Source organism: Neovison vison, chromosome X (genome assembly GCF_020171115.1).
Source record: "Neovison vison isolate M4711 chromosome X, ASM_NN_V1, whole genome shotgun sequence".
Lineage (NCBI taxonomy): Eukaryota > Metazoa > Chordata > Mammalia > Carnivora > Mustelidae > Neogale > Neogale vison.
This window is the reverse complement of record NC_058105.1, coordinates 35677973-35693445: the sequence shown is the minus strand read 5'-3', so window position 1 is coordinate 35693445 and position 15473 is coordinate 35677973. Positions and strand designations below refer to the sequence as shown.

At 43.0% G+C, this 15473-nt stretch overlaps 1 protein-coding gene and 1 long non-coding RNA gene across 2 annotated transcripts in view; one reads left to right on the top strand and one right to left on the bottom strand.

Annotated features, from left to right (window-relative positions):
• Window positions 1–8225, bottom strand: part of LHFPL1 (LHFPL tetraspan subfamily member 1) — a 37606-nt gene extending 29381 nt beyond the window's left edge. Inside the window, exon 1 of the mRNA XM_044235278.1 lies at window positions 7829–8225. Within this exon, the coding sequence (XP_044091213.1) occupies window positions 7829–8210 (382 nt within the window). The 5' untranslated portion in view covers window positions 8211–8225. The remainder of the gene's footprint in view (window positions 1–7828) is intronic.
• LOC122897116 overlaps window positions 1–15473 on the top strand; it is a 39958-nt gene that overhangs the window by 8584 nt on the left and 15901 nt on the right. Inside the window, exon 2 of the long non-coding RNA XR_006382470.1 lies at window positions 9303–9451. This is a non-coding gene — a long non-coding RNA (uncharacterized LOC122897116). The remainder of the gene's footprint in view (window positions 1–9302; window positions 9452–15473) is intronic.

Here is a 15473-nt window from a genome sequence, read left to right as displayed (position 1 = left end):
AACACCCCCAACCCTGCCCCATGCCTTTGGTGACAGTGAGTTGGACTAAGCATTGACACTGGAAACAAAAGTGACAAAATTGGGGCGCCTGGGTGGCTCAGTGGGTTAAAGCCTTTGCCTTCGGCTCAGGTCATGATCCCAGGGTCCTGGAATCGAGCCCCGCATCAGGCTCTCTACTCAGCGGGGAGCCTGCTTCCTCCTCTCTCTCTGCCTGCCTCTCTGCCCACTTGTGATCTCTGTCTGCCAAATAAATAAATTAAAAAATCTTTAAAAAATAAAAAGTGACAAAACTCATTGGCTGGCCAGTGAAAGCTGACATCATAACCTGGCATGAAGAGAAGAGTTGGGCCAGATTCTTCTTTCTGGAAATTTTAATCAAGAAACAGAAATGCTGAGCTAGTTAGCAGAGTATAAGTTAGAGGAAAAACACCAAGAGGTAGAATCAAGTCTGTGTCAATCTGAAGCCAAGTTCAATTCAAAGTTATGGACAAATGTCAATTCTGGGGAAGCTGAGCGAACTGATTGCTAGAGAAAGAGGATACAGTGGTATGAAGCAGATACACCATGATGAAAAACTCCATACTCCCCCTGAAAGAGCTACAGAAAATCCAGTCCTTCCCAATGGCTTTCCAGTTTCACTTTCCTTGTGTTATAATAAACTCCCTTTTAGTGAAAGAACTCAAGTGAGTCTCTCCTACTAGCGCCAAAGAGAGCCTAACAACAAGAACACTATACTCAGGTGCTATATCAAAGGTTATGGGAAAGTGATGTGCCACGAATATAAATGCAGAAACTAGCACATAACACAGAACCTCCACAGAGCAGGTGTTTGATCAATGATGAATGAACGGCATATTTAGAGGTTCCAGAGCTCTGGGGCTTAGCTGGACAGTGAAAGGCAGAATATTCCAGAGACTGCTGGCCTCCCCTCCACCTCTCTTTCCCCACTGAGGAAGATTCCATATACACTCTGAGAAGCTAATAAGCCCGCTTTGTCTTAAGATGAATCCTTTTGGAAGAAGATCACAAAGTACTCTAAGCTTGTCTGCAACATGGCAACCAGCTTTTCTCACTATTCCATGAGTCCAGAGAAAAAGATGAGGGCCTTAAGAAAGAGCAAGAAAGGTTTATTTAGGGGAGCCTGTGTGTGGCTCAGTCAGTTAAGTGTCTGCCTTTAGCTCAGGTCATGTTCCCAGGGTCCTGGGATTGAGCCCTGCATCTGAAAAGGAAGTCTGCTTCTCTCTCTCCCTCTGCCCCTCCCCCTGCTTGTGCTCTCTTCCTCACTCTCTCAAATAAATAAATAAAAATGTTTTTTAAAAAAGAAAGGTTTAAATAGGATAACAGTGATAACTTTCTGACAGTGAGAGAGGGTTTAGAAACTAAAAGAATGACCAATTAAGGCTAGAAATTCCCTTCAGTGGAATGCTTAAAATTAGAAGGCATTCTTATCTGTCTCATAGTCTTAAAGGAAATGAAACTGGTCACTCAAAGACTTTTCTAGGCTCTGGAATTTATCCATTGACAATGGAACAACACTCCTATTTGTTTAGGGCTTCCTTTGTTTGCTTGTTTGTACCACAGATAAACTGAAATCCTGAGAGATGAGGAGGTATGAGCCAGAATATGGAACCCAGAGTATGCACAGTGGGTTAAGGACAAAATTGGAAATGAAATCTAAGCCTTTTCCTGCTTCTAGTATATATATCCTTTGAGGGAAGAGTTACTAAAAAGTGAGCTTTTCCACACAAACTAGGAAGAAAAGAACATAAGTTCATAAAAGTACAGCAGTTCTGCTTTCCAACCTCCACATTCAGAACCCTGGGACTGGCATGAACTCTGATTTCTCAAGCAGGTCTTCCTGCTGGCCAAGTGTCTGTCTCAACAGGCAAGGGGAACCTTCTACTTTCCTCAGCCCTGTCTTGTTCCTCAGACCTTACCATGTTGAGGAGCTCAGGTCAGGAATTACCTCCTCCAGGAAGCCTTTCTCACCAGCCCCAAGGTCCCACCTCCAGACTGTTACATATTCCTTCTTTTTGTTCCCATAGCACCCTGTGCTTAATCCTGTGATTAAAATATCCTGAGATATATATGCTTCACAACTGACTGAGGTCTGCTTCCCTCACTAACGTGTGTGTTCCTGGAAGGGAGGAACACTTGACACCTGGTATGTAATAGGTGTCCAATAAATGCATCTGTTTTAGAGTATATTATGTGTACCTGACAGACAGCTTCCTTTGCCCATGCTACCCAAGGGGAAAGCCTTCTGAAGGTATCTTCATAGCAGGGATGGGAGATCATCCTAGACACCAGATACAGACATAAAATCTTAAAGAGAGAAAGGCCTCTGGAGTTTACCTACTCCAATTTGTCCCCATTACAGATGTGGATATTGAGACTCAGAGAGGGAAAGAGATTTACCTATGGTCACATTGCCAGTTACTGACAACAGTTTTTCCCACTAATCAGAGTGATCATCAACCCTTACAAGCTCTGTTGTTCCGGAGATGGGTATCCAGAAATGACTACTTTTTGACAACAATATCTCTAGCAAGCACTAGGAATCTTATAGGTGTTCCATCTAGAGAGACAACACAACACAATGACTTCAGAGAACAATATCGTATTCTATACTTGAAAGTCATTAAAAGAATAGATCTTTAATGTTCTCACCACACACATACACAAACATGATGTGAGGTGATGGATGTGTCATCCAACCTTATTATGGTAATCATTTCACAATATATATGTGTATCCAATTATCCCATTGTACACCTTAAACTTACAGGGTGTTGTATGTCAATTATATTTTAATAAGATGGGAAAAAAGAGAGAACAGGTTCTGTAGTCAGTCTAGATTTAAGTTCAAATTCCAGTTCTGCCACCTAGAGTCTGTATGTGACTTTTGGCAAGTCACTTAATCTCTCTGTGCCTCATTTATCTTGACTTTAAAATGAGAATATAGTACTCCATCTTATAGGGCTGTTTCAAGAAATAATACTTAGAAAGTGCTTAGCATATAGAAAGTGTTCGACAAAAAAATTATTTTCATTAAACAGCAGCTTCTCCCTATGACTCCTCTCTCACTTTCCACCTATTTTCTCCATGCTAATTTCTTCCTCACCTCTTTGTCCTCATAAAAAATACAGCTGAAAAGTCAAATGCTCAACAGGGCTCGATTCAAAAGCTTCCTGGCTGGAGTTGTTATCTTGCAATTTTTTGCAGGCATCAAGCCAGAGACTAGAAATCTTGGCCAGGCATGTGTTCTGCCCCAGTGCGTGTGGCCCCAAGCTCTACCCAACCAGTCCTCCTACTCTTCCCATTCCCTATCCTCCCTCCTGCCTTTTAGATAGATGAGTGCAGTAGCTTGTACACATGCTTCATGGAGATGTTTGACTTGTAACTGAAAGCTGATTCCATCACATTTGCTCATAGCTGGAGAAAGATGTGTCCTGGGATACATATTTTAAAAATGAACTCACAAGGTAATTTATCCTCAGTTATGTTTGTTTCCAAAAGTTCTCATCAATTTGGGATTCTGAAGATGAGCTTCAAATAGAAATGCAGAAGTCATTTGCCAGTGCCAGGCCTTGCCATCTTCTGGAAGAGTGGGGATTATTAAAAAATGTTGATTCTTGGGCCTCAGCCGTAGATATTTGATTCAACAACTGTAGCCTAGGAATATGCATTTCAAAAGCACCCTAGTGATGCTGATGCATCTGGTTCTGGTACCAACACTTAAGATAAACACCACTACAAATATGAAGAACAGCAGCTCTGATGGCGAAGAAAACTAGTTTAAATCCCAGCCCTGCCACATATGACCAATAGCCCTGACTTCCACCTCTCTAGGTGCTGTTGCTAACTCCTGGACTTATTACCTCTCCAACCACGTATGTCCCCTGGTTCAGCTAGGTACTTTCTTATTCTCATCTGCCTCTAGAAAGGGTATTTTATTATCCTTATTTCCCTACTATATAGTGACCAGTTGGACTGACATCTTGCTTCCCTTCCTCAAGTTTTCTTTCTACAAGAATCCCCTATTGCAAAATGTACCAAATGTCCTCGCCAAACATGGTTGCTATGGCTAGAATTCACTTCTCTGACCAAGCAGAGGACTGGAGTTAAGCACTTTACTCTGTTTCGGCTCAAACCTTCACACTCACCTTCTTGGATGAACTTGGAACCCTCCTTGAAGCTACTTCTCAGCTACAGTCAACCTTCCCCTGATGCCAGAATTACTACTTCACCACATCCCAACAGTTGTATAAACTCCTCCAAACTGCACATTCTCCATTAGGTAGATGACAAATCTTTGTCTCTGGGCAGAGAAAGCCCTCTCCCTGGGTGCTATTGACCCCCTTCACTTCCCCCCTGCCAGCCATTCATAAGTACAAATATTGAGTGTGCAATCATTTTGTTATACTCTCCACCAAATATCTGTCTAAATGATTATTAGGTAGTCTGAATTTACTACCTGAGCAAAAGTCTAGTATGAGTTTATTTGTTATTAATTTGCTCAATTTATTGCTCTTAGAGCACTTCAACTCAAACACAGTAGAAAGTTTTTAAGTCTGCCCTCCAGCTATAATCTCAGCTTTTCCTGCCCAGGGAGCTCCCCACTCACTCTCCCTTTCATTGGACCCCATATTCTCTTGGAGTTACAAGACAATTTACTTCTATGAGAGATATTTGAAGTTGATCAGGGGAGTCTTCACACAGAGGCTGCATTTGACATGAACTTTGAGAAATAGGCAGATGTTTACAGAGATGGAAGAAAAGGGAATTCTAGAAAAAAGCAACACTGTGAATGAAACTGAGCAGAGGCTCTCAAATTTTAGCGTGTACTGGAATCATGCTGGAGAATGATAACAAATCAAAGACAGTAGTTACCTTTGCTGTAGGAACAAGGGACCGTGATCAGGATATGAAAGCGACTATAACTGTATTGGTAATATTCTTAAGCTGAGTGGTACATACCTCTGAACTATTTTATACTATATTTTAAAAAATAAATCAGTCTGAAAGGCTGTGTAAAATACAGAGTGGAAGACATCAGTTCTGATTCAGTAGGCTTAGAATGGCACTAACAAGCACCCAGGTAATTCTTACACAGGTGTTTCATGGACCACTCTGAAAAACATTGTGATAGCATTTCATCTTCAAGGGGGTAAGGAAAAATCAATAGTACCAGTGCATAAAGCTCAGGGCTGAGATTCAGGAGCCCTGACCCATATTCTCTGCTCTGTTCCAATTTGCTACACAAATATTTGCTACTTAAATACTATTTTCCCAAACAGAAAGCCACTTTTATCCCTGTTTAGCATGGTAAGGATAAATGAAATGATGCCAGTGAAACTTTGAAGGATTGTCCAGGAAATGCATGGTTTCCAGAGAAGATAATGGTTTTTAGAAAAATAGTTCCCTTTCCTTGATTCAGGTCCTCAGTGATCTGTCTCCAATGGCAATTTTCATTGAGCTTGAAGCATATAGCATTAGGACCGTGCATGGAAAAAAAAAAAAACACTGGTGCCTGTCTGGGTATGTTGAATTCTATCTCCTTAAAGAAAAAAAAAATGTTCAGGGTGATGTTTCTCACTTGAGTTGAAGAAAGAGAACACAGTGTACACATCAGAGTCACTGGGGAGATTTTTCAAAACGCCAGACTTCCACCTGTTCCTATGTATATCAGAATGGGAAAGAGGATGGAAGAGATGGGGAGTCCACATTTTTTAAGCACTCCAGGTGATCCTGATACATTCCATGCTCTAGAAAGTTTCTTGGCCTCCCTCAAGTAACTCAATCCAAGATCTTACACTTTTTCCTGCCAAGAAGTTCCTTATATTTACTTCTCAACTATTTCTTCTTTGTTTAGCTCTTACCAAAGATAGAGAACAATTCACAAGCATCTTGCATATGTATACACAGGGGAATGTGAATAATGACCTTGTTCTCAGGGACTAGGGGCCAGCTGGTTGGAAACCTCAGCATCCCCAAGGTTGAAATAATCTCCTGGCCAGATGTTTCCTTCACCGGTTGGAGCAGGGCATGAAGGTCCCAGTGGAAGGCTCTCTGGACCCTAGGCTTGTCCAGCTGGATCAGCTGCAGGTGGAGCAAATGGGACCCAAGGGCCCCATCAGGTCACCTTGCTAAGTCTGACTCAGGCCAGCAGCTCTTTATTTCTTCCTGTCTCTCTCACTTCCCACCGTTCATCTCTGTGGGCAGCTGCCAAACTGGGGAACAAGAGTCAGGAGGGGGAGGAGGTTGTTCTTAATGGATACTCCATCTCTTCAGTGGTTTGGGGTCTGGCAGAGATAAACCAGACCTAAAACAAATTGGCTCCACCCACTAATGTATTTCAGTTAATGCACTAGCTGCCGAGAAGCTGCCAGACCTGGAGCAAAAAAATCAATTCCCCTCAGCTGAACAAGCTTAAACTTAACCCCCACAGTTCCTTCTCTTGTGTCTTTTATCCATGGTGCTAAACATGCTGTTCAGGTTTAGCTTCCTGACACTGGCAGAGTGTATCTCTAAAAGGTCAGATCCAAGGTCTTTGAAGACCCTTGGGTTATATGATCATGTGCCAAGGGACTTCTAGAAAATAGGGGAAGAAAGCAGTCTTCACCATTCCCCTACATCTGATAAAAACGTGACAGGCACCAGTTTCTAAAAAGGTAGTAGGAATGACACTTATTTGACTGGTGTTACAGATGGGGAAGCTGTTAGAATTTAGCAACCTGCCCAATATCATTCACATATCCAGGGATAAACCTTGTACGGCCATGCCTTGGGTTTTGACTCCTTCCATGACTACTGTCAATGGCGTTTTATTCTTGAACTTTAAAATCCCTCCTCTAAGTGTAAATACTGTGGCCATGTTCCTATGAGCATGAGTCAATGGGGAATCATTCTATAAGGGGAAACATATGAGATGTAAAGGGTGCTGATGTTTTTACTTCGTCTGTATGACACCTATCACTCAGCCAAAGTACCTCCGCACTCAGTCTATGAGTGTCTAAAGCTCCATGACCTACCCACATACCTCCTCAAGAATTTTCTTTGATTTTCCTGACCTAGGAAGTGGGACAAACTAAAATGTATCCTATGGAGAATGGCAAAGGTTTCATAAATGTCTCAGTCAAGCCCAAGCAAGCTGGGAACAGAAGCCACTGTTAATGGTTGGAGTCTGATGGAAGCTGTTGCTACTGGCCTTCTGATTTCTACCAGTTAGTCCCTCCTCACTCTCTGCTGGCAACTCTTAGAAATTCAAATGAAGCTAAGTTGCCACTCTCAAATCAGAAAAGGGCTCAGGGTGATAGACTGCTAAAGGCTACCAGACAGGGCTAGCCATAGATAGATATAGGCCAAATAAGCAGTCACTACAGTCTGTCTGGAACCTAGCATTTCACTTTTAGAGCTGTATTTCTTTGGTGAGGATCATACATCAAACTTGTTAGTAATTAGCACTTGTGTCTACGTGTTTATCAGATCACTGTCCTCTGAGGTAACTATCAGAGATCAAGGCTTTTAGATACCAAGTATATTTAGAGTACACATTGTTATCCCTGGAAAGTGGATCTGGATAATATCATTAAATAGGCACTATTCAGGCAGAAGAATGCTAGTCAATTTTGCTGCAAATAAAGTCTTGGTGTAAATGGCAGTTTAGGGAGTCCTAGGCTGGGTGTTTCAAAGGAGTTCCCATTCATAGCCTTTGGGCTAGGTAAAGGGGAGGGGCTGAGAGTGGATTTTTCCATAAAGAAACACTTCCCACCCCTACCCCCACTGCCAAGCTCCACAACCTACCCAACCCCCACAACAGTCTTACCTCCCACGAACTGTGCTGCTCCCATGCAACGTCCCATCATTCTGGAGATGAGCTCCTCCATGCAGCAGCCCAGGACAGCAGCCAGTGCCACGAGGAGCAGCAGAGCACAGCCGGCACCTGTCACCACCGTGCACATCTGCCAGGCCAGGCTTGGGATGGCACTGAAGCTGGCATAGCGCCCACACTCTTCCACCATGATCAGACTGTGCCCCTCTCCCCGCACAGGGTAGTTGCACCTCCGGAATGTGCTGAATGACACTGGCTTCCCCAGCTGGGATCCAAAGAGCCAGTAAGGCAGGAAGTAACTGGTAGAACTGGCCACAGCAGTAACAAGGGACAGGAAGGCCCAGAGGGTCCCCACCAGTGTCAGGCTGCTCCTCATGGTCCCAGGTTTCTCTGCAGGGATGGGGAGATGAGTTGGGTCATAGCACCAAATGCAGAAAGTTAGCATGTAGGCTCCATTGGCCTATTTTTCATCTGGCTAGCCAGTCCTAGGACTTGTTTATAGACAACTTGGTCTTTGCCTTTGGATAAGATCATTCTTTCGAGGCCCATTTAGGTCCTTCTGGGATTCTGCTTTCCAGCACTTTTCCCATCTTCCCTTCCTCCCACCTGATTCAGAGTTCTAGGGTCTCTAGGCTGCAATAGAAGAACCATAGAACTGAATTAGTGACTCTTCGGCCAACTCAAATGCAGCCTAATTAGTGAGCTTTCAACTAACTCTCGACATCTACCTAGCATGAAATGAGTGGTAGGAGCTGAAACTGGAATGAAACGAAGGCAGCCCAGAGAATCATCAGCTTCCAGTGGAATGGCCTTGCTGTCCTGGGAACCTGGAAGAAGATGGTATCTCAAGGGGGTCAGAAACCAAGTTGTTTTCAGAGAATAAAGGAAGAAGGAAGGAAGAAGATGGAAGACAACTTACAGGGCTGCCCCTCCTACAAGACAGAAGAGGGAAGGAGAGCTCACTATGGAGTTACAGGATGTGCCCATGGGACCTATGTAGGATATCCAGTAGTGCATCAGTATGAACTGTTCACAGGGTTGTAACGTTTAGAATAAAACAAGGGGTGTCTGTCTCACACCCCATGGTTGTCACTGAGTAAGCACTGTTCAGTCACTTTTCCCCAAAAAACAATATGGGATGCAACTTTCCAAGCAGTGAGGGTTGTTTAACTCTAGATGGGCTACTAAGAAAACCTGCTTCATCCTTTACTCAATATAGTCAGGAAAGCTTCTCCTCTCTCTGAAATGGATCAAGTACCCCCTGCCTGGCAGTAGGAACATACATCTGTAACTGTAAGGACATTTCAAGGTGCCTTCTGGAACAAGTAATCTCAGATTCAAGATGCTGAGTTTTTTCAGATCTAATCTCAGCCCAGCTCACAAATGGCTTTCACAGACCCCTCTGTTGAAAATCAACCACTTCCCTCCCAACTCCATTAATCTGCCATTGCTTTCTGGCCTCAATTAGGGCAGAGACCACACTGCAGCTTGATGACAGCACCGTGAATGTCTCCAGCAGGCAGATGGTGGAGTATATTTCAGAAACTTCTCCATGATTCATCACCGTTGTTTAAAGCCACAGGTGGTGGGAGAAAGGTTCAGCAGTGGGGACGCAAGGTAAGGGGGAATACAGGCACTGGGTGTGTGGGGCTACCATACTGCCAGTCTAAGACATTGTCAGGAACAAGCAGCAGTTATACTCAGGGTCTTGGGGACTGTGCCCAGCTGTGGACATTTTCACAAACACCATTAAACAACGTCTGGCACAGAGTAGACACTCCAACTCATGTTTGTCTAATGAAACCCATTTCATAGAAGCAGCCAATTTCCAGGCTGGTAAGGACTGTAATGAATCACCTAATTCAACCTTCTTGTTTTACATATGGGGCACATGGCCCAGTAAAGGGGGAAATCATTTCCCCCAAGTCATAGAATAAGTCAACACAACAAGCAGCAAAACCGGAATAAGAAACCTGATCTGCAGATTCCTGGGCGAGTACTTACCTACTACATAGTACTAACACCCCTCCCCCAACACTTTGCAGACTGGAATCCAAAGAGGAAATGATTTACCCAAGGGTAAAGGGCTAGTGAGTACACTGGCCAGACTGGAGCCTAGTTATTTGATTCTTAGCATAATGCTCTGTTTTCAGTCTACCACAATTCCCCTCCTGAAACATATGTATTGTCTGCTATGTGTTTTGTGCAGGAAGAGAGAAGGGATCATAAATTGCAGGTGCTTACTTTGGAATGCCAGGGCCTGGGAAGAAAGTGCCCTGAGCTGGGCCCCTGGGAATGAGGTTTTGTACCCAAGGCGGGCAGGGTGAGAAGAAGATGTGATGAGGGATTGAAAGCCAATGGGAGAAGTGGAACTAGTTTTAAGTAATTGCTATTAGAAAACAGGTACACTTGGCCACAATGAGATAATGTTTATGCTTGTTATTTTAGAGTTTGTAATATTATGAGAAATGCAAGCAGCCCGCTATTATGGTCTCACTTCCCAGTGAAGAAGTCCAGGTGGGAGGATGAGAGGAAACCAGCTGACAAACGCTTAGGGCTGCATCATCATACTCCCTTCCAAAGGTCATTATTTCATGAACTCTGCACAACAAGCCTCTCTGTTTGGTAAAAAATAAAATAAAATAAAAAGTCACCTCCAATTTACAAATGCGCACAGTGAGGGTCAGAAAGCTAAGTGACTTGCCCAAGGTTGCACAGTAATTTAATGGAACAGCCATTACTTCGCACTTCTCATTCACCCACCACATTTCCCCCATGTTCTCCTTTATCACCCCAATAGTATTACAGTTAAAAGCCTCTGTGGTTTCCCAGCCAGAACTTGAAAAAAATGTTTAAGAATGGGGAAAGAATTAGAAATGCAAACTGGGAAGGTAGGAGGAAGGCCGCTTTCTCTAAGCAGTGTGTAAACCAGTAGAATAAGAGCATTAGCCATTTCAAGCTCAGCAACTCTAGTCAGAACCAACCCCATATGTTGCCCATAAACGTCATCACTTTGAGATCAAAAGTCTCGGTATGACAACCAGTAGAAAGGCAGATAATTTAAGGTGGAGAAAGAAACTTTATCACTGAGTGGTACCTAGGCTATACTAGAAATAAAAGGTGGGGGTCTGACATTAGATTATCATCATCTGGGGGCACCCAGGTGGCTCAATCGGCTAAGTGTCTGACTCTTGATTTTGGCTCGGGTCATGATCTCAAGATTGTGAGATCAAGCCCTGTACCCAGCTCCATGCTCAGTGCAGAGTCTGCTGGAGGTTCTCTCTCTCTCCCCACCCCCGCCCTTCCCCAACTCATGTGTGCACAGGCGCACACGCAGGTTCTCTCTCTCACAAATAAGTAAATAAATAAAATCATTATTTTGAGAGAGAGGACAGTGTGCAGGCATGGCGAGGAGGGGCTGACCATATCTCTTAAGAGATATGGTCGTCATTCTAATACAAAGGAAAAGGGAGAGAGAGAATCTCAAGCAGACTACACACTGAGTGTGGAGCTGGATGCAGAGCTTGATCCCACGACATGGAGATCATGACCTGAGCTGAAACCAGAAGTTAAATGCTTAACCAACTGAGCCATCTGGATGCTCCAATAAATAAAATCTTTTATTTATTTTTTTATATTGTTAAAAAAGATTATCATAACCTGTAACAAATAAGGATGTTTAAAAAAAAACTACAATACTACCAACCACTGTCACTATAATTTTATTTTAAAATGGAATTTTGAAGCCAAGTTGTAAGAAGGCAGAATCACAAAATCCAGTTTAAATTACGTATGCTTAGCTTTAGAGAAACTCATCAGCTTCCAGAATTTAAATACTTTTAATTTCAGGAAAGACCCATTGTCCTTATTTCACTGAGGGCTAGGACAACCAATCATGCCAGTTCTCCTGGAACTAAAGGATTTCCTGGGATGTGGGACTTACACAGTGACAAAACTAGGAAAGTTAGTCACCCTCTTTAGGACTAAAGGTGTGGTGAGCCAGCACTGTTCATGGACAACAAGCTGAGAATCACTGCCACAGATAATTCTCTAATGTTCTCTTCCCAGGACTCAAACAATCTGAAGTTAAAAGTGACCATGGCATTAAACAATGGAGAGATGAAGCCTATGTATTCTGAATGTAAACCTCTCTGAATCATAGATGTGACCTCATGCAGTCAAGGAAGAGAACTCAGAGATCCAATTGCTCAATGTTTTCTGAGCATAAAATAAGCCCCAACCCAGCTTCACCTGTGGCTGTTCAGGGAGGCATTGGGCCATGTGGAGTCTATGCAAGCACACTGCTACGTGTTCACATGTGTCAGACAAGGAGGTACATTCAGGAAAACGCTTTTAGTTCCTGTATGGCTTGCAATGGATGTCCACCCATGACACTCTTCCAAAGCAATCCAAGTTCAATCCCAGGAACTAGCCAAGTCTCTTTGCACTCACATAAATAAAAATCATGCACAGTGCTATTCTTCATTCTATCTTTATTCTTCCTGTATATGTCACATATGCAATGGCTGTGTTTCCCTGTCCTGGAATTCTAACCACACAGCTACACTGGAGTTCAGAAAACAAGAACTCAACCCTGGTGCTCCTGCTAATTTGTCCAGTAACAAGACATTGATAGGATTCTTATTGATCCTCTCTCTTTAGGTGTCACATGGTCCCTCATCCCTTAGTTTCTTCATCTCCTAAATGGGTCATGTGCCTGTTTCTGAGAGTAGTTGTATGAAATGCAGTGAGTGTGGCCAGAAATTTGTGACAACCAGGGTGGAAGCATGAAGTGTGTTCTGTATTTACTGTCCTTACTGAAGGCTAATGCTCACTAATCTTTAAAGAGATGATCATCATTCTAATGCAGACTCACGGGTAGGAATCATTTCAACATTTTGAGGCAGGAAAACCACCTAAGCCATACATGTCAAATGGTTGTCTATATTGCTTTTAAAGAACTCCAGAGAAGGGAATTCTGATTTTTCTCAGTATGTTAACAACTCTCACTGTCAATAAATCATTCATTTTGTCTCATTTGAAAACTTCTGTGCTGTAACATAAGGATAATTTCTTTGGTTGCATCCTCAGAGAGAATGGAGAAGAGCTTGGCTGGTCTTCCAGATGAGAGTCCTTAATCAACTCAGATTGCTGGGAGCTTACCTTTAGCCCTCTTCCCCCTAAAATGAGCATTCTACCTCTCTCTGTGGTGTCTCATTGTCATGTCTTTGATTATTTGTTTTCACCTTTTCACTCTCATGTGTATGTACTCATACCTAGGCACTTACTATCAAATGAAACCGGAAAAACTCTTGTTATTATTTTTTGGGTGGAGGAAAAGAAACCAAGTCTTTCCTTGATCTCATTTTCTCCCCAGTCCTCACAGACAAAGACTCAAATACTTTTGTCCCCATTTGAGCTTGTCATACAACTTTTGAGTTAAGGAAAGCACTACCTTACCAAAGGTAACAGGGTCCAGGCAAAGCACCCAGTGAGTTAATGACCAGAATATGAAGTGGTCAGAAAGGGCGTTTCTGACTTGCAGCTGCTAAAGAAAACATGGTTGCAAGACTATTGGTTTCAGACCGGTCTGTAAGGAGTGGGTTTGTTGGCACTGGTATTGGCAAAGCAATATGAGCAGGCCTTTCTCCTCATGCCCCCCAGATGGTGTGCATTGCCTACCTGCCAACGCTGTTACAAACACATCATATGCAGTGTTGAGATTTTTGTAGGAAATGAGCAAGATACACAGGCAAATGCTTCTGGTGGTAAATAGGGCTACACTCTAGAGTCATGTCTTTGCCCAACATAGTTCTTTGTATAGAGTTGGATATATAAGTACCCTGAACCTGAACATTCTAGATCTTTCTACTTCAGACAGCCCCAAGCATTTCTTTCCTTATTTCCTGCCACCTGAGTCCTTCAGGAATTATTCCTCCTCTGTATATCTCTGCAATGGGAGTGACTCCAAGTTCTCCTATGCCTGAAAGCATCACATGATGCAGTTACTATAAGGGCTTTATTTCCCATTTGTGTAATTGATATATCAAAAAAAATGCACACATTTAGCACATACATCTCAATGAGTTTGGACATATGTTAATATTTTTAACACCATCACCACAATCAAGTTAATAAAACATACTCATAACCTTCAAAAATTCCTTGTATTGGTTTGTGTGTGTGTCTTTGTAAAGAATACAAGGTGAGATCTATCCTCTTTATTTCAAAGTGCTCACAACACTGTACTGTTAACTTCAGGCACAAAGATATATGGAAGGGACGCCTGGGTGGCTCAGTTGGTTAAGCAGCTGCCTTCGGCTCAGGTCATGATCCCAGGGTCCTGGGATCGAGTCCCACATCGGGCTCCTTGCTCGGCAGGGAGCCTCCTTCTCCCTCTGCCTCTGCCTGCCTCTCTGTCTGCCTGTGCTCGCTCACTCTCTCTCCCTCTGTCTCTGACAAAAAAAAAAAAAAAAAGATATATGGAAGATCTCTAGAATTTACTCATCTAGCATCTGAAACTTTACACACATTGAGCAACAAGTCCCTATTCCCCCCTCCCACCAGTCCCTGGCACCACTATTCTACTCTGCTTTTAATGTCTCCCTTTTGACCTAAGCCTTATCTTTCAAATTCCTCAGCTGTCATGCTTGCTGATCTCTTTCTAAGCCTTCTCTCTTCTCTCCTCTTCTATTCTGGAAATAAAAATATTAGCAAAACTAACTATTTGGTTTATTTGTTTATTTTCATCTGAGATGTTCACAAACAGGTAAGGCAGTTGAAGGCAGGAAGTTAGAGAGTACATGGAGACAGAAAACCAACTGAATCACTGACAACCTGGAAGGCTATTACTGAATAATTAATTTGGCCATGCAGAGAGAGAACCTTACAAAGATCCTCCATGTCAGGTCCTGGGCTACTCCCTTTCTCTAGAGCTGGAGGTTGAAAGGGTGGGAATTGGAATGATTTCCCTAAATTTCATATGAACACCTCCCTTTCCTGCAAAAAAAAGTTGTGCTTACTGAGCTCCCCATTTGTCTTCTGCTTTGATGAGGTGCCAATTAGAACTCTTCGTCCCAGTTCTTATTCTGACTAGACAGATGCCACTACCATCGGTGATCAGTTGGTCAGCTCGGAGTCCCATTCATCAGTTAGAAACCATTCCTACCAGCCTGCTTTGGCAAGACACTGTTAAGCCTTATCAACAGTGGGCTAACTCGTACTGTATCTCTCTACACCCTTAGTTTCATGGTCCCATCCTTGCTGCTGTTGCCCAATAGAACCTCTACCTGTTGCCTTAATAGGGAATAGAATGCCACCACAGCTGACCACCTCCATTCAGTGAACCTGGACAGTATAGGAAGAAGGTGGGCTAGATCCTTCACCAACCACTTTGGCAGACATGAGAAGCAGTGTGGTATATTAAGAACATTTCTCAAAATGATGGCCCCAACCCCTCTGCAATAGAAGCACCCTCAATGCTGTTTAAAATGCACACTATGACTCTCCTTCTCAGAGTCACTGAATCACAATTCATGAGATTTGCATATTTAAAAAATTTCTCAATTGACTGGAAACTGATGATTGAGAAATATCATTTTAGTGGAAAAGGGTCCAGGTTTTGGATTCAGATCTGAGA